The 25049-nt window shown below is 37.2% G+C and overlaps 1 protein-coding gene across 3 annotated transcripts in view; it reads left to right on the forward strand.

Annotated features, from left to right (window-relative positions):
* The first annotated feature begins 7669 nt into the window (after positions 1 to 7669).
* The window catches only part of LOC115212627 (FK506-binding protein 15), a 99328-nt gene continuing 81948 nt past the window's right edge, over positions 7670 to 25049 (forward strand). Inside the window, exon 1 of one of the 3 annotated variants that reach the window (XM_029781364.2) lies at positions 7670 to 7833. In XM_029781364.2, coding sequence (XP_029637224.1) covers positions 7781 to 7833 — 53 coding nt within the window. In that variant the 5' untranslated portion in view covers positions 7670 to 7780. Of the gene's footprint in view, positions 7834 to 22346; positions 22391 to 25049 lie in introns of those variants that run through there. The other 2 variants (XM_029781363.2, XM_036507806.1) reach the window with 2 other exon arrangements.

Consider the following 25049-nt stretch of genomic DNA (forward strand, 5'->3'; position numbering starts at 1 on the left):
AAGTCAATTACATCGACCCCAGTGCGTAACTGGTACTTAATTTATCGACCCCGAAAGGATGAAAGGCAAAGTCGACTCGGCGGAATGTGAACTCACAACGTAACGGCAGTCGAAATGCGGCTACACATTACGCCCGGCGTGCTAACGTTTCTGCCAACTCGAGGATAGCGAATGAACTGTAGGAGAGACATGAAATAAGAGCTGATACAGATCAAGGAACATTGATAAATCCTATTTTTAAAAATGTACCCCTTCACTGAAAAGGTACTGCATAAGCACGAAAGACACAAACCATAGTCGGAGCACTGCACCCTTCAAAACTTCCATGCTTCCTGACATTCGCCAACACTACACCTGATTTTCTCCCCTCCATACACACGCAAGCATGTATCTGACTCATACACTGTTCACCCCTCAGGCATTTGTACATTACTGCATATGCTTTATACGCACTTTTTGAGAAGTTGTGGTGCACCTGAGCACTGTATACAATAATTTCATTATTATATATAGAGGGAATGTCCCTCTATATATAATAACAGCCACCAAGTTAAAACACAAGCAACCTGATATTGTTGGAAAAGATATAACAATGAAATTATTGTATACAGTGCTCAGGTGCACCACAACTTGTCAGAAAGTGCATATAAAGTACATGCAGTAATGTAGAAATGTCTGGAAAGCGAACAATGTATGAGTCAGATACATGCTTGTGTGTGTATGGAGGGGAGAAAATCAAGTGTAGTGTTGGCGAATCTTAGGAAGCATGGAAGTTTTGAAGGATGCAGTGCTCCGACAACTAACAACTGATGCCGGCAGTTTGTTCCATGCTTCAGCAACTCTCAGCGTGAAAAAATGTTTCCTGAAGTCATGGGAGCTGTGCTGTTTTCTTACTTTGTAAATATGTCCACGGGTGTTAGATGGGTGGAGTTTGAAAAGGTGCTCAGAGTTATTGTATGTTCTTTTGCATTGGAAACCAATGTAGTAAGAAAAATACAAGAGAAAGAGAACATCTATGGACTATTGGTTAGGCATTTGAAAACCTAGTACAAAAGATACACTTCCAGCTTCATATGTATTACTATTCGAACAACAGGATACATACCAACCTGTCTGGGCTAAAGTATGGTTGAACTTGGGTTCATGAGGAGGGAATGTAACTCTTTAATTTATACATTACCAATGACCGTGATATCTGAGACTGTAAAAATCTGCAACGCCTTCTTCAGAGTTAAAGGATTATGAACAAAAACAAGATGGTTTCCTTCACAAACTTGCTATGAAGCAGGTGGCCAGTCGAAATTTACTCCAAATTAAAAAGAGAAAGAGAACATACAGATGCATGCATGCATACATGCATACATACACATATATACACATATACATATACTCATACACATATATATATACACATATACATATATACACATATACATACATATATATACACACACATATATATATATATATACACATTTATATATATATACATATACATACATACATATATACGTATATACATACATATATATGTGTGTGTGTGTGTGTGAGTGTGTGTACACATATATGTATATGTATGTGTGTGTGTGTATATATATATATATATATATATATATATATATACACACATATAAACATATACATATACATACAGATATACATATACACATATACATACATAAACACATATACATATATATATATACATAAACACATACATATATATACATATACACATATACATACATATACACATATACATATACACATATACATATATACATATACACATATACATAATAATATATATATATATATATATATATTATATATATATATATATATATATATATATACACATAAACACACATATATATATAAATATATACTTTACACTCTAAGTAGTCAAGAAATAAACTGTAACTTCGCATAGGAGTTAAAAGAAGTTTACCATAAAACACACATCTGAAGGAACCATTCTTGACATTTTACATAGGCCACAACAGATAGATAAAATGCTCTTGAAGCCGAGAATTTGAATTTATGGAGGCAATATTTACATATTGCTTTAGAAAACACAATGAGATCTCATAATGCAAGGAAATGGTTGCATAACCAAGTATCTGCAAGCCTAGAGAACTACATATATATATTACCCTACTGATGCATCTAAATCCCAATGCAAAAGTTTTTGCTTTGAAGCCAGAACACAGCTCCTTCTCCATAGGTCAGAAATTCAAAAAATAGTCTCAAATTTTGGCACAAGGCCAGAAATTTTAGGGGACGGGCAAGTTAATTACATCATCCCTAGTGCTTTATTCGTACAACATTTAATTGGCACCAAAAAAATGAAAAGCAAAGTTGATCTCAGCAGGATTTGAGCTCAGAACATAAAGAGCCAATAAAAAAGTTGTTACTCTTTACTCTTTTACTTGTTTCAGTCATTTGACTGTGGCTATGCTGGAGCACCACATTTAGTCGAGCAAATCAACCCCAGAACTTATTCTTTGTAAGCCTAGTACTTATTCTATCGGTGTCTTTTCCCGAACCACTATGTTACGGAGATATAAACACACCAGCATCAGTTGTCAAGCGATGTTGGAGAGACAAGCACAGACACACAAACATACACACACATACATATATATATATATTTTTTCAATATGTGACTGCGTGAGTATCGTTGGCAATTTTCTTTCTCCGTCATCCCTTCTTTGGACCTTTCCTTTTTCTATGTTTCTGAAGAAGAGCTCCACTCGAAACGTTAAATAAGATGCACCATCCAAAGGCAGACGTGGATTGCCTTTACCTTCCCAGAGCTCAGGGAGGTTGAGATTTGATCCAGCTTGAACTTACATACAAAACCACCACAATCGGACTGGCCAAATACCTTGAAGCAACCAACGATTGGATGCTAAAACTTGTTGAAAAACATGAAGGACCGAATTAACTTCACTCTATCCTCAAAGAGAGCAAAAAATTCGCTGCTGATCTCTTAGATACCCGCCAGATTGAGCAGGCTGAAGGAAATGCACCAACTGCAGCTGCAAAGAAAATAAAATTAATTGCAAAGACAAAAGCACATGAAAATTTAGCTAGCAGATGGGAACAGAAACCTCTCCATAGCAAGTATGTGGCCCGTAGCAAACAAGCTGATGTCGACCAGAAACACATGCACCAATGGTTATGAAGCTCAGGGTAAAAGCAGAGAGTGAAGGTTTCATATTAGCTGCTCAAGACCAAAGCTTATTAACCCAGAACTACCAAGCCAATGTGATAAAAAATGGAGCTGTAACGACGAGATTGAAACAATAGACCACCTAATCTCAGAGTGTAGAGTCTTAGACCTGCAGAATATAAAGCAAGACATGACAGAGTCGGCCAGAGTCAGACATTGGACAATATGTTGGTATTATGAAATCAAAACCGCTGACAAATGGTATAAACACCATCCTGAAGCTGTGACTGAGGGAGAAAATGTGTCGATTCTATGGGACTTCCCCGTACAGACCGACAAGACTATAAAAGCTAATAAACCGGATATTTTTATAAAAGATCAGACAAAAAAGATGCGTTTATTAATTGACATGAGTATCCCTTGTGATCACAATATAGCGGCGAAAGAATTTGACAAGATTAGTAAATATAAAGACCTGCTAATAGAAATTGAAAAAATGTGGCATCTCAAGGCGACTACAGTACCAGTGATTGTAGGATCTCTAGGAATGATAAAAAAGGTACTGAAACCTATTTGAAAATGATTCCAGGCTTACCATCCCTACAGGAAGTGCAAACAATCGTATTAACTGGAACGGCTCATGTACTGAGAAGAGCATTATCGCTGTGAAAACAACATCCATCCATGAATTTATTTATTTATTAATTTTTATATACATACTTAATCTGTGAATTTGCTTGTGTAATCTGGGAATGCATACAATGAGCTTCTCTGCCCTAGGTGTATGGAAAACACTCGTCGAGAAACGGGAGAAAATTTGAAGAAAGAAGGAAAAAACATAATAATCATAATAATAATATTTCTGTTGTGTCTGGGGGGGGAGTCATTTTCTTTTTGTGCCTTATAATGTAGCACACTCACCGGTAAAATTTCCACAAAAAATTAAAAAATAAAATAAAAAATAAGAAATAAGTGGAAATTTTACCAGTGTGTGTGTTACATTATAAGGCACAAAAAGAAAATGACTCTCCCCAGACACAACAGAATATGCTTCAACACACGAACTCATATAAAGAATCTTGCAAACCAAATCCAAAAACGAAAAATAATAATAATAATAATAATAATTTATTCTTTTTATTGGCCACAAAGGCTGACATGCATGATTACATAAAGGGACAAAACAGGACGAAAGGTTACAAAGGGTTTTGTCCGTTTTTGAAAAATCCTAGTAAAAACTTTATAACAATTAATAAATTAACAATGAAAAACTCCCAAAAGGGGGAGGCGTTACGAAAGGTTCCTGGTGGAAAAAACCCTATAAAAGCCAACGGGAGCCTGGTCAAAAAAGGGGTGTAGAGAGTCCCTTTTTTCTCCTTTTATATTACCCTTTTGAAATCACAGGCGAAACCTGAGAACTGGTCCATTTATACTGACCAGTCTCGCACAATTCACCCACCTTTCATAAAACTTGCTATCGGACAGCACTTTCCTCTCTAACCTCATCTTCCTTTTCAAGTGAAACTTGAAAAAGTTGATGAGGCCTTGACCAAACAGGAAAGTGTCTGACTTTAGCTTCAAACGAGTCCACCACACCACCTCTTTCGCCACAGCCACTAGGCACAAGAAAACGGCCTCGCCCTCCTTGTTAAAGGAGGTCGGCGGGGCAATCTTCACTATGGATTCGGCCGATAGTCGGATCCGTCCTACACATGACAGTAGCTGTTCGACATAAACCCATATTTCAGCAATACTCGGGCACTGGACGAGTGCGTGCAGAACGGTTTCGTCGTCCTGGCAACACCTCGGGCAGGCCCGGCTGATGGCACTTCCATGCTGGTAGAGTTTATCTCGAACAGGCAGAGTTCCTCGGTAGCACTGCCAGGCGAGCGACCTCTGGAAATTATCCATTGGCTCCAGCCCTTCACAAGTGAATTAGCAAATTATCTAATTTACTGGATTTGAAATCACACTTATTGCTCATACTTCAAACGCACAAACTATTTATATTCGCCTTACTGCTACTTGTTTGTTTACATCTTCTTTATATATAAAAGTGAAGTTGTGTGTCTGTCTCCTACGATTTAGATTCTTAACTACTCCCACATTTTGCGGTGCAGTGTAACCAAAAGCGGGTATCTTATAGTCGTGATTCATATCGAGCCCTTCTGGGAATTAGCGCGCATCTACGATGAGTCTACGATTTTAAAAAAAATTTACCATCATTTTTTTCCATTTTTAATGCATTTTTTTGCTATTATATAAGGGAAGTAACTCTCTAAAAATGTATTATTAAATCTCAGAACGTAAAAAGCTACAGTAACACCCCCCTTTGTGGTTAGCCATATTGAGATGGCTATTATACTTTACATCTCTAAAAATGCTTATATAGTTATTTCCCTTACAAACCCGAGCAACGTCAGGCGATACTGCTAGTCTATATATATAAAACTCTAGTTGTGTGAGTGTCTGTCCCCTTCGATTTAGATTCCTAACTCCTCCCACATTTTGCGGTGCAGTTTAACCAAATTCGGGTATCTTATAGTCGTGATTCATATCGAGCCCATCTGAGTATTAGCGCGCGTCAACGATGAGTCTACGATTTTAAAAATAATTTAACATCATTTTTTATTCCATTTTAATGCATAAAATGCATCGTGTGTCGATGGCGGCGGAGTTGGCGTCCACGCTCACAGCTGCACCTGTTTGCTTCTCCCCCTTCCCTCCTTCGTGAAGCTGTGGGGAAGGGAGTGTAAAGAAATCAACGTCGTAATGCGTTGTGAAGGAAACCAGCGTTCTTTTAGAACAACGACTTCATGGCTTGAAGACACCAAAACAAAAATGGCTAAGAAAGCCCGAATTTATAAGGGAAGTAACTCTCTAAAAATGCTTATATAGTTATTTCCCTTACAAACCCGAGCAACGCCGGGCAATACTGCTAGTTATATATAAAAGAAAGGTTGTGTGTCTGTCTACTCCGAATTAGATTCCTAACTACTCCCACATTTTGCGATGCAGTTTAACCAAAACCGGGTATCTTATAGTCGTGGTTCATATCGAGTCCTTCTGGGTATTAGCGCGCGTCTACGATGAGTCTACGATTTAAAAAATAATTTACCATCATTTTTTCCATTTTAATGCATATTTTTTAATAAAGGGAAGGAACTCTCTAAAAATGTCTACGATGCGTCAACGATTTTTAAAAAAATTTACCATCATATTTTTTCCATTTTTAATGCATTTTTTTGCTATCTTTTGGCTATAACTCTCTAAAAATGCTTTATAGTTATTTCCCTTACAAACCCGAGCAACGCCGGGCAATACTGCTAGTTTAAATATAAAATGCGAGTTAGCCTTTATAATGAAAACAATTTGGTGGCACACTTGTGTAGTTATGCCCAGATGCTAAACAGAATTTGCCTACCTCAATTTAACAATGAAATGAAAATGTATTTTTATCTCCTGCCTAAGTAACGAAATTCGAATCTGCCAGAGAAAAAGAAAAAATAATAATAATAATAATAACAACAACAACAATAACACAAATAATAATAATAATAATTAAACACTTTCACAGGTGAATTAGCAAATTATCTAATTTACTGAATTTGAAATCACATTTATTCCTCATACTTAAAACACACAAACTATTTATTTTCCCCTTACTGCTACTTGTTTGTTTACATTTAAATATAAAATGCGAGTTAGATCTTTTTTAAACGAAAACAACACACAAAATTAGAAGCACGAAAATTGTTGATAAAATCTTTATTATGATCATGAGATCTAACACAGAAAGGGACATAACAAGACAGACAACTACAAAAATGTTACACGAGTTCGAATGAGACTTTTTAAAATTTAATTATAATATGACATCAACGAAACCTTTGCCTTTACAACGAGAACTTCAAGGTAACAGTCATGTATACAACTTGAACTGACACATATCATTACATAAACATGTACAAACACACAGATACGTCTACACACTCTCCTAAATACTCACATACATACGTAAGTACATACATACATGCGTATAGGCATGCACACACACATACATAAATACATACGCACATACATACATACATACGCACATACATACATACATACATATATATACACACATACATACATACGTGTGTATATATATATATATATATATATATATATATATTATATATATATATATAATCATGAATTAACTGTTACTTTCTCAGATGCAGCATGAAGCTTTGTCAGTGAACAGGTCGCGGTCTCAAAGCGACTAAAATATTTTGAAAAATTAAATTTAAATGTTGAAGTGAATCTAAACAGTTTTTGAGTGTTTCTTAAATGGCTTTATAAACACCTTCCACCTTCCACGCTGCAATTGAGAACTTCTATGTTTTAGGACGAAAGTTGTCTGATTTCGTGAACTTCTGAACTCGGAAGTATTTATCTGCCCTTCTTCCCGAAACCAACGGAAGAGGAGGAACCGGAATAGGTTAAGCACTTCTCTCTAATATATTATATAAAACCCCATCAAAACGTCAGCGAAGTGCTGGTGGGTTTCTTTGCTTTACCTGCTGCTGGGAATACTTTTTTACAAAATATTTACGAATGTTCTTCGACCAAGATGAAGACGAGCAAGATTTTATGTCCCCCTCGGCAGGGTAATGTATTTCGAATTTTATTTGCCGCCCTTATTCTATAATTATAATAATAGATCTTGGTCGATGGTGTTTAAACTTTGTTTAAATAAGTTCAGGCAATAAATAATGCCAAAAAATATAATCAACATCAGGAATATACCCTCTCCCAAATTTGTTTTCCTTATGTATAATTTCACCTATGTATAATAAATACTAAAATATTAAGATGTAAATAAATAAACCACTGTTTCGGTCTTTAATACTTGGCTAAATACACATAGCATCGTTCTATGGGTTTTTTTCTATTGCTGAGTTTTGGGATCGGAGTAATTAAAAATATCTAAATTTATAAGAATTGCTTCGATATCTTTAGGCAAAGTTATTTATTTCTAAAATTGTCGTTAATGTTTAGCCCCGGATTAGATCGAATATATAAGCTTCCTTTTTCTTTGTACATGAGTATATCTATTCTTACATATCCATAATTGTGTTTTGGACAACATTCACACCATCGATCTAATTAAAAATTGACTATGTAGTTAACTATACCGGCCTTGTAATATATATATATACACACACACACACACATATATATATATATATATATATTATATATATATATATATAATGCACACACTAATGTTCTTATAATTTTAGGAAAACAAAGTATCAGTCATCTATCGTTTTGGGCTACCACCAAGTGGGCGTGATAATTTCTATTTCAACTATCAATGTTTTCGTCCTCATATTTAGCATTTTATCGTGTTACATATGTCCTTAATGTGTTGTGTATGCAAACTAAATTAGATCTCCAGTTAGATTTTATTTTTAATTAATTAAATAACAGTTTTAATATAAAGTTTTATAGTTTTCACTTTAGTAATTTGCTTCTGAAATACCATATTCTGTGAATCTCCGGTTATTTAAATAGCTCGGCATATTTAAAACTAATTGCGTCTGAAAATTAACCCAAGTTACCGAAGTAACTTTTAATGTTTATAAAATTGTTGGTTTTTATAACAAATCGTCACTTATCTTTCATTCTGGTGGAACGAAAACAAACTTTTTTAACGTTTTGGATTTTCTGAAATTCGCTTCCACACTCGTGACAGACTAAATAAACAGTTAACTAGATTGTTGTTTATCCCCATGATCTACGCCTCAGATGTAATATATATCTAGGACTACGTTCTGTAGTGTGCTCTTCCTTTAGTAATTTGCTTCTGAAATACCATATTCTGTGAATAACAGGGAAACCTCCTACAGATCACATCCAGTCGCTTTAAAAATAGAACTGATACATTGAACCTTAAGACAAGAAGTTGCCTTCTATTTCTAGCAGGTTCAACGACCGTGCAGAGGGTCCCCTCCTCTGAAATTTCTCTGGGTAGGGTAGAAGTAAGAATGTTTCTCTAATCAAAGAAGGAACCTCTAAGTTGTCGTTCGGCTCACTAGAAATAACAGGGAAACCTCCCTCCTACAGATCACATCCAATCGCTTTAAAAATAGAACTGATACATTGAACCTTAAGACAAGAAGTTGCCTTCTATTTCTAGCAGGTTGAACAACCGTGCAGAGTTCTTACTTCTCTGGGTAGGATAGAAGTAAGAATGTTTCTCTAATCAAAGAAGGAACTTCTAAGTTGTCGTTCGATTCACTAGAAATAACAGAGAAGCCTCCCTCCTATAGATCACATCCAATCGTTTTAAAAATAGAACTGATACATTGAACCTTAAACAATAACAGTATGGTCATTATTTTGAACGTCGTCGTCATAAGTTTGCCACTAAATTCTTTATAATTCTTACTTTTGATCAGTTTTGATTTTTTTCGTTATTGCTCTAATGAAAGAATTTTAATATCTAGTGTCTTTTGTAATTATCTTGAGAATCCAACTCATCTAGGTGCAAGAAATATATGGCACCCAGTGAAAATGTATACTCTCTTTTACTTGTTTCAGCCATTTAGTCGAGCAAATCGACCCCGGGACTTATTCTTTGTAAGCCCAGTACTTATTCTATCGGTCTCTTTTGCCGAACCGCTAAGTGACGGGGACGTAAACACACCAGCATCGGTTGTCAAGCAATGCTAGGGGGACAAACACACACACATACACATATATACATATATACGACAGGCTTCTTTCAGTTTCCGTCTACCAAATCCACTCACAAGGCATTGGTCGGCCCGGGGCTATAGCAGAAGACACTTGCCCAAGATGCCACGCAGTGGGACTGAACCCGGAACCATGTGGTTGGTCAGCAAGCTACTTACCACACAGCCACTCATACGATTATATCAAATTTTATTTAACATATTTATCAAACTCTGTAAATATACTATTTTAAGAATTTCGGACTTTGGGTATTTCAAGTGGGTTCAGCTGGTACCAAAAGCTGGTATATCACATTTTGATTACTAAGTACCAGATAGTTTTTTCAAAATGAACCCATCCCATAATTCCTGTCATTATTGATGATGAAGTCTTCTACTAACCATTTCATGACAGTGTTCCAATTTTAGAATACGTGCTGCTACCAAAGCTGACCTCTTTTTTTTTGAATAACCTTCCTCAATCCTCAGAAGAGGAGAGGTTGGTAAAAGAAGCCAAACTCGCTATCTTCAGCTAGATTTCTGTACCTTTCCCTACCTAAGGTCATACTTGTTGGATAATGACTGAAATAGTATGATCACAAATACAAGCAGCTGAAGTGGGGTGCCTCCAAAAGGATCTCTGGAGTAACACTGTTCAAGAGGGTGCATAGTTCAGAGATCAGGGGGTCTCTCCAGTTTGAGCTGCTACTTCTCTGCATTAGAAATCACAGCTCTTGTACTATGGACAGGTGATTAGAATTGCATTGGCATTAGGAAGGGCATCCAGCTGTAGAAATTCTGCCAGATCAGATTGGAACCTGGTGCAGCCATCTGGTTTGCCAGTCCTCAGTCAAATCGTCCAACCTATGCTAGCATGGAAAGCGGACATTAAACAATGATGATGATGTTGATGATCAACTGCAAGACGGATTCTGTAAGCCGAGTCAACCAACAGGAGACCTTAGGGTAGACTAAGAATGAGACGGTTAGATAAAAGAATATAGCTTTCAAAGATATTCTCTCCAAAGACTACACCTTCAGTACCACATGTGTGAACATTTACATTTCAACAATCAAACGTTGCAGGAAAAAATGTAATTTTGAAAGAAATTACATAGTGGCTGTGTGTCAAGTAGCTTGTTTACCAACCACATGGTTCCAGGTTCATTCCCACTGCATGACACCTTGGGCAAGTGTCTTCTAATATAGCCTTGGGCCGACCAAAGCCTTGTGAGAGGATTTGGTAGACGGAAACTGAAGGAAGCCCGTCGTATATATGTATGTGCGTGTATATGTTTGTGTGTCTGTGTTTGTCCCCCCAACATTGCTTGACAACCGATGGTGGTGCGTTTACGTCGCCGTAACTTAGCGTTTCAGCAAAAGAGACTGATAGAATAAGTACTAGGCTTACAAAGAATAAGTCCTGGGGTCGATTTGCTCGTGTACCTCTTTCTCCCAGTCACTTCAACATGTGGAACCATTAGTCCTGACATTTTTTCTCTCTCTTGTATTTTTCCCTCTCATCCCTTTTTGTTAAAGTGTGTAAACTCAAAACGTCCAAGACTATTTTCATTCTTCTCGAGCATCAAACTGATACACCTTGTTGTTCCCTCACATGTCTGTCTTTTGTTTTCTGTACATTTGAAGCATATATATATATATATGTATATATATAAATGCACAAACGGAAAACAGACACAGAAGGTCACCAAATCCCCATCAGTTATCAGCCAGAGGGTCAAATGCAATTTCACACCTTTAACAATATTATTGATCACCTCTGGTACCACTCCAAGAAGCCACCAGGAAATGGTGAGCCAACAATGTTTGTGTATATGTATATGTATATTTATTTATATATATATATATATATATAATCATTGTTTAACATCTGCTTTCCATGCTAGCATGAGTTGGACAATTTGACTGAGGACTGGCAAACCAGATGGTTGCACAAGGCTCCAATCTGATCTGGCAGAGTTTCTACAGCTGGATGCCCTTCCTAACACCAACCACTCCGAGAGTGTAGTAGGTGCTTTTATGTGCCTCTGGCACGAGGGCAAGTCGAGCGGTACTGGCAACGGCCATGCTCAAATGGTGCTTTTTACGTGCCACCTGCACAGGAGCCAGTCCAGCAGCACTGGCAACGAATTCACTTGGATGTTTTTTTCATGTGCCAGTAAGGCGACACTGGTAACGATCATGCTCGAACGGTGCTTTTTACGTGCCACTGGCACAGAAGCCAGTTAGCCGCTCTGGCAACGATCACGCTCAGATGGTGCTTTTAGCGCTCCATTAGCACAGATGCCAGTCATCGAATTTGATTTCGATTTCACTTGCCTCAACAGATCTTCGCAAGCAGAGTTTAGTGTCCAAGAGATAAGCACCATCCGTTCGTGGCCGTTTGCCAGCTCTGTCTGGCACCTGTGCGGGTGGCACGTAAAAAGCACCCACTACACTCTCGGAGTGGTTATTGTTAGGAAGGGCATCCAGCCGTAGAAACACTGCCAGATTTGACTGGGCCTGATGAAGCCTTCTGGCTTCACAGACCCCAGTAGAACCGTCCAACCCATGCTAGCATGGAAAACGGACGCTAAACGATGATGATGATGATGATGATATATATCCACCAAATCCACCCACATGTCTCTGATCAGCTGAGATTTCTAGTAGAAGATACATACCCAAGATGCCATGCAGTGGGACCAAACCAGAGCAATCACACAGCCACAACTGCTTCTTATCCACCCTACTTTAATATATGCATATTTTTCATTCTATTCCTCTAATCTCCCACCTGCTACTCTATATCTTCTCAGATAATGTCATCTACTTCTTTCTTCACCACTATTTCTCTATGGCTTGTTGCTATTGCAATTTGCCTTGTCATATCTTATCTCAAAGACCTATCAATGAATGTATATCATATTCCAGGGCCATCATAGCATATAGATATAACAAAAACACTATTTAAATACTTAAGAAGTTATATTTAAGAAGAGATGTACAGACTATTCTCAAGTTATTCTATTTATTGCATTGTGTCAAATCATATAAGCAGTTGATGCTGTCTGTCTGGTATAGGCAAAAACATCTGTCAGTGGGTGTCATCTCTATTACTTATCAATATCTTTACATATTTCGGTGTCAGCCTCTCAATCAATCTCTAAATATTGTTTTAGCTTAACTGTGTTTATTTAAATATATTGTCTTAATCAGTATCCATAAAAGTTTTCTCTATTTCTCTTTTTATGTGTATGCCTTATATACAAGTGTGTGGTATGTGTGTGTTTGTATGACTGTGTGTATGTATATATGTGTATCATCATTTTGATTACTAAGTACCAAATATATATATATACATATATACACACACACACACATATATATATATACATATACATACACAAATATATATTTGGCAAAACACACAGATTGAATAAGTACTTGGCTTAAAAAGAATAAATCCTAGTAGCACTTTCTTCAACAAAAAGCGGTGCTCCAGCATGGCCACAGGCGCATGACCAAAACAAGTATAAGAGTTAAAACCTATGCCATTTTAATCCTGAGCAATGTCGGGTATCTTTGCTAGTATATATATATAGATATATATAGGACTCGGTCTTTCATCATAGCCTCTGTGAGGCTCAAAGTACAAAGGTTCCTATGACGAAAGGACTTTCATATTTTGAGCCTCACAGAGGCTATGACGAAAGACCGAGTCCTCTGGAGATATGCTGTGACTTCGAAGACCCGACAAATGAAGTGAGTTCATGCTCGTAGGACAGCCTGCTGTGCTAACCTTGGATCGTAGAGTGACCCGCTGTTCTTGAGGAGACCTGTTGAGTCAAGTTCGTCAACATCAAAAAATTCGAATGGTAATTGTAGTTAAGACACCTGTGCTGGTGACACATAAAAGCACCGTTCGAGCGTGGCAGTTACTAGCGTCGCCTGACTGGCGTCCGTGTCAGTGACACGTAAAAGCACCAACTGATCGTGGCTGTTTGCCAGCCTGCTCTGGCTCCTGTGCTGGTGGCACATAAAAAACACCCACTACACTCACGGAGTGGTTGGTGTTAGGAAGGGCAACCAGCTGTAGAAACACTGCCAAATCAGACTGGAGCCTGGTGCAGCCTCCATGGCTTACCAGACCCCGGTCGAACCGTCCAACCCATGCTAGCATGGAAAATGGACGTTAAATGATGATGATAATATATATATGGCTATGTATGTGTGTATGAATGAATGCGTGGGTATGTGTTACTGTTTCCTTGCTTTGACATTACATGATGTAAGCAAGTGCAAGTGTCATGCAGCTGACATTCTTAATTTCCAATCTTCTGAGGGAGAAATATTACTTCACCTGGAAACAAGTGAGGGTTAGTGACAGGAAGGGCATGCAGCCATAGAAAAAACCCACCACGACAAATTCTGTCCAACCTGTGTGAGCATGGGAAAGTAAATGTTAAAATGATGCTGATGATGTTGATGATGCATAACCACGATATTATTAAAACAGGATTCAGAGATATTGTGGACATTGCTCCACAATCCGAGCATCCAGATAGTAAAATTTTTGTATTTTTTTGTCTGAGTAAGATAACGGAACTTGCTAAAAATCATGAGACTAATCAAGAAACCATTGTAATTGGTTATTTTTTTGTGTTTTTTTTTCCACTTACTCTTTTACTTGTTTCAGTTATTTGACCGAGGCCATGCTGGAGCACCGCCTTTAGTCGACCCCAGGATTTATTCTTTCTAAGCCTAGTACTTATTTTATCGGTCTCTTTTGCCGAACCACTAAGTTACGGCGACGTAAACACACCAGCATCGGTTGTCATGTGATGTTGGGGGACAAACACAGACACACACATACATATATATATACGACGGGCTTCTTTCAGTTTCCATCTACCAAATCCACTCACAAGACTTTGGTCGACCCGAGGCTATAGTAGAAGACACATGCCCAAGGTGCCACGTAGTGGGACTGAACCCGGAGCCATGTGGTTAGTAAACAAGTTACTTACCACACAGCCACTCCTACTTAAATACTACTTGACATTAATTTATTTGATATGCAACATTTTATAATTTTGAATTGTTAGATTATGTAAATGTAACTTTACTGTCCAAGATTTACACTACATGACCAGTAGAACATATTTTTTGATCCAACAAGAGGGCTTCTGTATCAGACATGGGCAAGCTTTGTCGGGAAGTGAGTTGCATGAGGCATGGATCATCATTAGATGGCTTACTCTACTAATAAATCCGAGGTAATTTTTCATTAAGTGTGCCATTCAGAAAACCTCATGGGCCAGTTTGCCTATGACTGGTCAGTGTGGTACTTGGCCTGCTAGAGTTAACAGCAAAATATTTCTTCATTAAAAATAAGGAACACCACATTTTAAAATTCAGTCCTAGATACACTATACCTGAACACTAACATGGGAGGGTCAGAAGTGGAATGGCTTAGATCATAGATTTGCCCTAAAGGAATGATGAAACTTGACTGGAGAGGTGTTGTATGGGTATGAGGCAGACACCTATTTGCCTGTATGGCAAGTCAGCCCTGTATGACTCCATAATTTGAATGGTGGTAATGATCTTGAAATGGACTTAGGATTGAATAAGTCAGCTGAACCACTAGGGAGGGTCTTAGTAAAGCCATTGAGAAGAAGGTTCCAAAATGGTGTGCACTATCTCTTGATGAGCTTTGAAACCTACTAGCATCTGGTATGCAAAGTTTTCATTTGATTGCACTTGCTTAAGCAAGCTGTTTCTTAGTCTGTTGTATTTGCTATCAAAACTTCACACCTATCTCTTATCTATTACCTGACTTGTTTCCAGGTGAAGTAATATTTCTCCCACAGAAGATTGGAAATTAAGAACGTCAGGTGCATGACACTTGCACTTGCTTACATCATGTAATGTCAAAGCAAGGAAACAGTAACATATACCCACGTATTCATTCATGCATACATGTAGTTTGTAAGCAAGCTACTTACCACACAGCCACTCCAATGCCTATTGGTGTCATTTGCTAAATTGCTAAGTTATGGGTGAAATAAACAAATCAACATTGGTTGTCAAGTGGTGATGGGGGGGGGTTCAAACACAACACAAAGATACACACATGATGGGTTTCCACACAATTTCTGTCTACCAAATTCACTTATAAAGCAGTAGTTGGCTTGGGGCTATAGTAGAAAACACTTGTCCGTGGTGGTGTGCAGTGGTACTGAACCTAAAACCACATGGCAGCAAAGTATGTGCATGTGTTTGTCTTCCCCACCACTTGACAGCTTGTGTTGGTTTGATTATGTCTCTATATCTTAGATGATCACCTAAGAGACTAATAAGATAAGAAGCAGACTTGGAAAAAAAAAAAAGTACTGAAGCCAATTAGTTTCACTAAAGCCTTGAAGTGGTGCCCCAGCATGGCTGCAGACGGATGACTGGAACAATGAAAGATAAAAAATACATTCTACGTATTATTGTCTTGCCCCAAACCACCCTTGATTCAGCATTTCTAAGATCAAAGGTATTGCATCTGTGAATATCTCATCATTTTTGGTACATAGTATATTTGGGACTATATCCAATGTGTTCTTTCTTTAAAGATGGCAGTGTATAGGGGCTCTCTCATGCTGCATTAGTGAGTGAGTTTCAATCTGTATATAATAATGAGTGGTTAAAATATTCACATATTACCTCTTAGATAAAATTCACTAAGAACTTTAGACATGTTCCATCATCATTTAATGTCTGGAAAAAACCCAAGCAGGAGGTCTTACAAGCAAATAAATGCAAGTCTAAGCTCATTGCAAATGTTTTTGTATTACCCTCTCATCAAAATTAGATAGCTGTTGATGACTATGACCCTAATCCTCTTTTCAACTACAAACATTTCCACTATTATATGTATTAACCCCTTACCCGGCAGAAACGAATATATGCGTTTTGACCGAAATCGTTTTTTTCTATCTCTGGCGAGTTAACTCGTCAAAAGATAGACTCGCCAAAATCGACAGCAAACGAGTTCCTTTGTCTATTATAAACTCTTTTTTGACATATACGAGTAGATTCGCTCACTTTATACGTCTGGCAGTGAGGATTTCTGCCACCTTTCGCTTGAGTAAGGCATTGAAGACCGAGTATGATTTAGTCACCTGGAGACAGTCGAAGGGTTGGAAGGCACATTTTATGAATAATAAATAAGGTTTGACATATACCTCGAAATCACCATTCAAAACATAGTAAAATAAAACAATTAAAAAATATGTCTGAAAAAATACATTTATTTTCAAAATAATTGTTGGGTAAGGGGTTAAAGAGAAAAGCCTCTATGTAGTTGAGTGATATGCTAGAAACAGTAACCAAATTCTTTCAAATACCATGGGCTGGATGGTTTAACAGGATCTGATAAGCAGACAGCTAACACCAGGCTCCAATCGTCCATTTTTAAAACAGGCAAACAGAGCCTGGAGTAGCTCTCTGACTTACCAGCTCCAGTTGAACTGTCCAACACATGCCAGCATGGAAAGTGGACATTAAATGATAGTGGTGGTGATAGTGATGATTCTTTTGACCTGATTTAATTCAGTTTACTTTTGATGTCCTTTTATATCTTAACCCTTTAGCATTTAAATCGGCCATATCCGGCCAAAAGTATTCTGCCTGTTTTATGTTCAAATTGGCCAGATCTAGTCTCTCACACCAACCCTACAATATCGTTTTAAAAATTAACAGCTACCTCGTCAAAATCTCATAGCTACAAGATAATGCCTGATTAGTTCAAAACAATGTGGATGAAAAAACATCAATTTTGGCAGAATAATGTGAACACTAAAGGGTTAATGAATTTCTTTCTACTGCCAAGAAAGATGATGAGTTGTCAGCATCTGTACTTAAGTTTAAAATTTACATCTAGACTTATTTAGATTACTTTTCATTTTACTTTTCTAAATGTAAATTTAACCAATGAAATACTTCGTATACTGAACATTTGCTTATAATTTTCATGAAAAGAACAATAAAAGTATATTGTTATATTTAGTCATACATTTGCAAATTAACCACATGTACAATATATCTGGTCTTCAGTTCAGCTTCATTATTATTTTTATTTTAGTGTCCTTTGTCAGACCTCTTTCGTAATCGCACATCCTCCTCAGTACGACCTCCTCAGTGAGGTCATGCTTTTATGTTTAGTCCATTCTGTCTTTCTGAAGAGGTCTCCGGATGTGTGATGAAAGATTTCAGACAAAGGACACTAAAATGATAATGAAACTAAAGTGAAGACCAAGTATATAGTGTGAGTGGTTAATTGGCAAAAATATGACCATCCCCAAACATAACAATATCTGCTTCAACGCAATTTCACATCAGGAATCTTGCACAACAAATACATAAACAGAATAATAAACAATTTGATGTAAGGCTGTGTGGTAAGTAGCTTGCTTACCAACCACATTGTTCTGGGTTCAGTCCCACTGCATGGCACCTAGGGCATGTGTCTTCTACTAAAGTCTCGGGCCGACCAAAGCCTTGTGAGTGGATTTGGTAGACGGAAACTGAAAGAAGACCATCGTATATATGTATATCTATATGTGTGTATTTGTGTGTCTGTGTTTGTCCCCCCAACATCCCTTGACAACCAATGCTGGTGTGTTTACGTCCCCGTAACTTAGCGGTTCAGCAAATGAGACCGATAGAATAAGTACTAGGCTTACAAAGAATAAGTCCTGGGATCGATTTGCTCGACTACAGGCGGTGCTCCAGCATGGCCACAGTCAAATGACTGAAAAAGAGTGACAGCTAAGTTCACTTATCATGGCTTTTTGATTGAAACAGTTGAGAATTCTTATTCACAATGTCTTCTTGACAGTCCTTAGAATTGATTTTTTTATTAACCATAAAACAAATGAAACCAAAGATACAGTTTTTAACAAGGCTTTTATTTTTCTGTTTAATTAACTGCATTAAGATGTCTGATTTGATATTTGCCTCTAACACCTTACAGTGGCCTATAATTTAATTCTTGTTTAGCTCCAGTATAGTCCTTATTTGTGGAGGCGCGTGGCTTAGTGGTTAGGGTGTCAGCATCATGATCGTAAGATTGTGGTTTCGATTCCTAGACCAGGCGACGTGTTGTGTTCTTGAGCAATACACTTCATTTCACGTTGCTCCAGTCCACTCAGCTGGCAAAAATGAGTAACGCTGCGATGAACTGGTGTCCCATCAAGCTGGGGAACACATATGCCATAGAAACTAGGAAACCAGGCCCACGAACCTGGCTAGGCTTTAAAAAGGGCGCATTTATTTTTATTATGGTCTTTATTTAGTATATCTGTAATCGGATGTGCTCCATCCAAAACCAACCCATCTTTATAAACCTTCCTTTGTTTAATTTTTTTAAAGATGGTAGCATGGGATTTCAAAGAATTTGGTTACTGTTTCTAGCATATCATTCAACTACATAGAGGCTTTTCTCTTTAATTCATATAATAGTGGAAATGTTTGTAGTTGAAAAGAGGATTACAGTCATAGTCATCAACAACCATCTAATTTTGATGAGTGGATAGCACAAAAACATTTGCAATGAGCTTAGACTTGCATTCATTTGCTTATAAGACCTCCTGCTTGGGTTTTTTCTTGCTCTACACACATACATATCCATCCTTCTGGCTAATTTTACATTTACATGTGGTTTACATTTACACATGGATAATTTGCAAAAAGTATGACTAAATATAATAACATACTTTTATTATTCCTTTTAGTATACAAAGTATTTCATTGGTTAAATTTACATTTAAAAAAGCAAAATGAAAAGTAATCTAATTTGATTAAAAGTAATCTAAATATGTCTAGATGTAATTTCAAACTTAAGTACAGATGCTGACAACTCATCATCTTTCTTGGCAGTAGAAAGAAATACTTTCTCTACATATACAGGATAGAAAGATACTTGGACAAAAAAAACATTTTGTTGTTGTACCCATACAAAACAAAAAAACTTGTAAATTTGTCTATAATTGCTAATTACTTCCAATCAGTTAAGATCAAAAGCCATGAGAGCCACTGCTTGGTACTGCATCGGGACATTTATTATTATTATGAAGGTAGTGAGCTGGTAGAATCATAAGTACACTGGGCAAAATGCTTAGTGGCATTTTGTCCGTCCTTACATTCTGAGTTCAAATTCTGCCAGGGTTGACGTTGCCTTTCATCCTCTTGGGGGGTCAATGAAATAAGTACCAGTTATAATTAACTAGTTCCTCCCCCAAAATTTCAGGCCTTGTACCTTTAGTAGAAATATTAATATTACTTCCAATTTAGCGAAGCCAGAGGTATTGTTTTCAGTCGTGTTTGTTTGACAAGCTATCTCAAAAACTGCTGGAGGGATTTGGATGAAACTTTCAGGAACATTTGGCCTCATAACTGACACAAGCTAATTAGATTTTGGGATCGATCTGGTACTGGACAAAGATTCTGGATTAATTATATTTACTTTACTTTTACATGATTATGATCTTATGTTAACTTTCAAGTCTTTCTAAATTATCCCCCTTTAGGCTGTAACTATTTTGAATGGTGAATTTGTTAACTTTGGTTTGTATTAGATAAGGATAAACTATTTATTACTGTTACTAAACATTCTAAAACCACTTACACATTTCATGGCAACCATTGGGATTGATCAGGTACTGAACAAAGACCTGGATTATTTTTCGAGTTTTTTTTACTTAATTTTGAGAGTGGTCAGGTTCATTTTTAGTATTCTCATTTGAGAGAGCAATCGAGTTTATTTCAGATATTCTCATTTTAAAAATCATCTCTGGCTAATCGTTGAGAAGATGTTGGTGTTACCTTGACAGAGGTTTGTGCTCTCTGAGTGCTCTTGTTATCATTATTATTATTATTATTACGACATTTATCATAAAAATCTTTTATCATACAAAAACAATCTTGGTGGTAAAATAGACCCTGGCTACCATATTCCACACTGCATGGGTTAACCCTTTAGCATTTAAACTAGACATGTCCAGCCAAAATATTCTACATGCTGCATGTTCAAACTGGCCAAATTCAGTCTCTCATGCCTACCCTACAATGTCATTCTAAAAACAAACTACCACATCATCTGAATCTTGAACCAACAAGATAATTCCTGATTAATTCAAAACTAGTCCCAGGCAGCCTGTGGCCCAAGGGACTTTCTGAATGGCACACCTAACAAAAAAATTACCCTCAGTGTTTTTTTTTTTGTTTTTTTTTTTTATTTAGTAGTGCAATCCTGCCTAATGAACCATGTTTCATGCAGCTTGCTTCTCAAGAAAGGTTGCCCAATGCCTGGTTTAACCTTTCTGATACCATCCCAGCTGAAACCACCCCTGGCTCTGTTGTACAAATGTCTTGTTTCCGTAAGTTCTGAATTAAAATCTTCCACCAAACCTTAGTCACAATTTATGTTCCTAACACTAGCTTAATGTTTAGTAAAATAAACATTAAGCTATTTTACCAGTTTAGTAAAATAACACTAAGATTTTTTACTAAATTCTTTGTTATATTTAAAATTAATTGAAAGAAACACAGAGCTTCTCAACAGAAATATGGTAACAAAAGGGTTAAATAATGACTGTACAGAAGAAAGTGCATTTTGCTAGGAGAGCAAACTTAAGTACAGAATATGTCATGCATAAATCTGTATGCTGCTCTTTGTATCTGATTAATTTTTACTGTACCATAGATATTGAATAAAGCTATCTGATATTGCTCAATACAGAGATTCCTTGGCTGTTTTTTGTTCATTTTACTCAGTAACATTTAGACCAGTGGTTCTTAAGCTTTTTCATCGTCTTACCCTCTGAGACTCTCCAGGGTATTACCGTGACCACTGTAATAGATTTTGTAATGGTCTTGGAATGCAAACTGCCATGGGAGTCTCAGAGCAGGTCATGACACCACTAGCAAACTGCCATGCAATACCTCAAATACATGAAATGAGTTACTTTCTCCCAAACCCTCTATACCCCACCCCAGCCCCAAAAAATGACCCACCCCACCCCAGGGGTCACAACCCCCAGGTTAAGAAATGCTGATTTAGACTTCGTGGGGACTGTGTACGCTCAGTTTATCTCGAGAGTGCTTTCTAAAGTTTCATGTAATCAACTTAATTAACTGCCGAACGAAAGATAACGGCTGTTGGTACAGCTACACTGACACCACTAACAGATTTGTGTAATCTGGTAGTAGTTTTAAACTATTGCAATGATCGTACGCATACACACACACACATACACATACACTGACAAACTCTCCCTCACATGATCGTGCTTTTTAAGTCAGGTGACTTGTGCACATAACAATAGCACACCCTATCATTGTATTGAATATCTTTTCACAGTTAATGGCTGTATTGAGCAGACACAAAGTAAAAGTGAGCCATGGACTATGAAGATCTCTCTCTTGATGGGTATAACCTTAAGTATTCAACTTCCATCCCTACCCGCTGAAATACTTTCTTTTAGGTTCATCTTCTGAAACAAAATTATTGGTTGTTTTTGTTGATTATTTTCTCAGGTTTTTGTAAACTTTTAAAATGTTCTTTTAATTCCACAGAATTTACAAGGCTTGTCATTCTGGCCATGTTAATGCATTTATGTATGATATATAAATTGAAGTATAGTCAGTCAGGCGTAGGAGTGGCTGTGTGGTAAGTAACTTGCTTACCAACCACATGATTCCGGGTTCAGTCCCACTGTGTGACACCTTGGGCAAGTCTTCTACTATAGCCTCGGGCTAACGAAAGCTTTGTGAGTGGATTTGGGAGACAGAAACTGAAAGAAGCCCATCGTATATATATATGTACCTGTGTGTATATGTTTGTGTATCTGTGTTTGTCCCCCCAACATCACTTGACAACCGATGCTGGTGTGTTTACGTCCCTGTAACTTAGTGGTTCGGCAAAAGAGACCGATAGAATAAATACTAGGCTTACAAAGAATAAGTTCTGGGGGTCGATTTGCTTGACTAAAGGTGGTGCTCCAGCACGACCTCAGTCAAATTACTGAAAACAAGTAAAAGAGAGTAAAAGAGTAAACTATAATATATCAACTGGACTAAACAATTTATTGCATCTATTTCAAGGCCTTGTGTTTCTAAATTAAAATGTTTATTAGTGTTAATTTTTTTTTTTGTCTTCATCTTTTCCATCACCAAAATGAATTAAGTATCAGTAATATATTTGAGTTTATTCAATTAATTATACCTCCACATCATCTACTACACGTGACCTTTCACATAATAATTTAAGGAAGGCCAACATTCTTAATGTAATAATATTTAGTTCTAATAAAGAAAATATGATAAAGAAGAATCTGAAGACAATACATTCAGATTGTTATGAAGTATGACATTGGTTCCCAACCTTTCTGCAATATATCTGGAACAACAGGTTTGTAGGCTGCACTTAGCCATTTGGCCAACTACTGACAGAGATATGCTATGACTGGTCAGAACTGACCTGATGCTATGCAACAACATTTCCGCTACAAAACAATAAACAACCCTCCTCTTCAGTCAAGTACATCAACATCAACATCTAAATAAAAATCAAATAGAAATTGTAGTTGAGACACCTGTGCCGGTGACACGTAAAAAGCACCGTCCAAACATGGCAGATGCCAGCGCTGCCTGATTGGCGTCCATGTCGGTGACATGTAAAAGCACCAACCAATTGTGGCCATTTGCCAGCCTCCTCTGGCCCCTGTGCCGGTGGCATGTCAAAAAACACCCACTACACTCACGGAGTGGTTGGCGTTAGGAAGGGCATCAAGGTGTAGAAACACTGCCAGATCAGACTGGAACCTGGTACAGCCTCCTGGCTTCCCAGACCTCGGTCAAACCGTCCAACCCATGCTAGCATGGAAAACGGACGTTAAATGATGAATATAGAAACACTGCCAGATTTGACTGGGCCTGATGAAGCCTTCTGGCTTCACAGACCCCAGTAGAACCGTCCAACCCATGCTAGCATGGAAAACGGACGCTAAACGATGATGATGATGATGATGATATATATATATATATATATATAGATAAGAGATAATGGTGTCATTGAGGCCCAAAGTGTTAGGTAATGCTGAATAAGTGCTATAGACAGACCATAGTTAAGTGACCTATTTTTAGGTCACTTTAAATAAAAGCCTTTGACTCTGCAACACTGTATATAAATTCTCTACTGAGAATGACCAGGTTTAAAAATCTGCTGGATCTCACTGATAAGGGAATCTTACATTGCTTATAAACTCTATATTTGGAAGGACTCATTCTAAACTCTGTTGGACTTTTGGACTTTACTCACAGGATATTGGAATATTGAATATATACCATTATGTCTACAAAACGGATCTACAACTTCAATACCCATACATATCTTGCATCTATTTTCTTTCCTCCACCTCACTCTCTATTTTGTATCATATCTAAACTAACTACGACTTAACTATCCTCTCACACCGTCTTTGATGAAGGGATATTATTAATAAATATCCTAGAAACAGCTGTAAGACCTTCTATCTATAAATGCTCTAATATCTACACAGCCTTGGTTTTTTATCTTATTACGCAAAAAATTCTTATATATATATAAGTCGCCATGATAGATCGTTAGCCACTACACACATTTTTTTCTCTCTTTGTTTTTTATGTGTCCCTTTCTGTAGAAGAGCATAGGCTCAAAACGTAAAAGACTTTTTTCTATTCCTAAGCGTTATACTAATACATCTGTTTGTTTTGTACACCACTTGTCTTCGTCGTTTGCTTTTTTCGTAAACTCTCCCTATATATATATGTATATGTGTGTGTGTGTGTGTGTGAGTGTGTCAGTATGTATACATACATACGTATACACACACACACACTCCTAAATACATAAACCACACATCTCAGTATTAATTCTTAGCAGCAGTCTATTGTAATCCATGCAGCTCTTTTGCAATTACATGTTCAATAGGTAGAAAGAACATTTATTTATTAACAGCATAACAGAGACAGCCTGACTTCACAAAATCATCCTAAAATCTTTCTCATCTCAACTAATGAAACAAAAACAAAAAGAATATCTTTAAGCC

This window comes from Octopus sinensis, linkage group LG1, assembly GCF_006345805.1.
Source record: "Octopus sinensis linkage group LG1, ASM634580v1, whole genome shotgun sequence".
In the NCBI taxonomy this organism is placed as follows: Eukaryota; Metazoa; Mollusca; class Cephalopoda; order Octopoda; family Octopodidae; genus Octopus; species Octopus sinensis.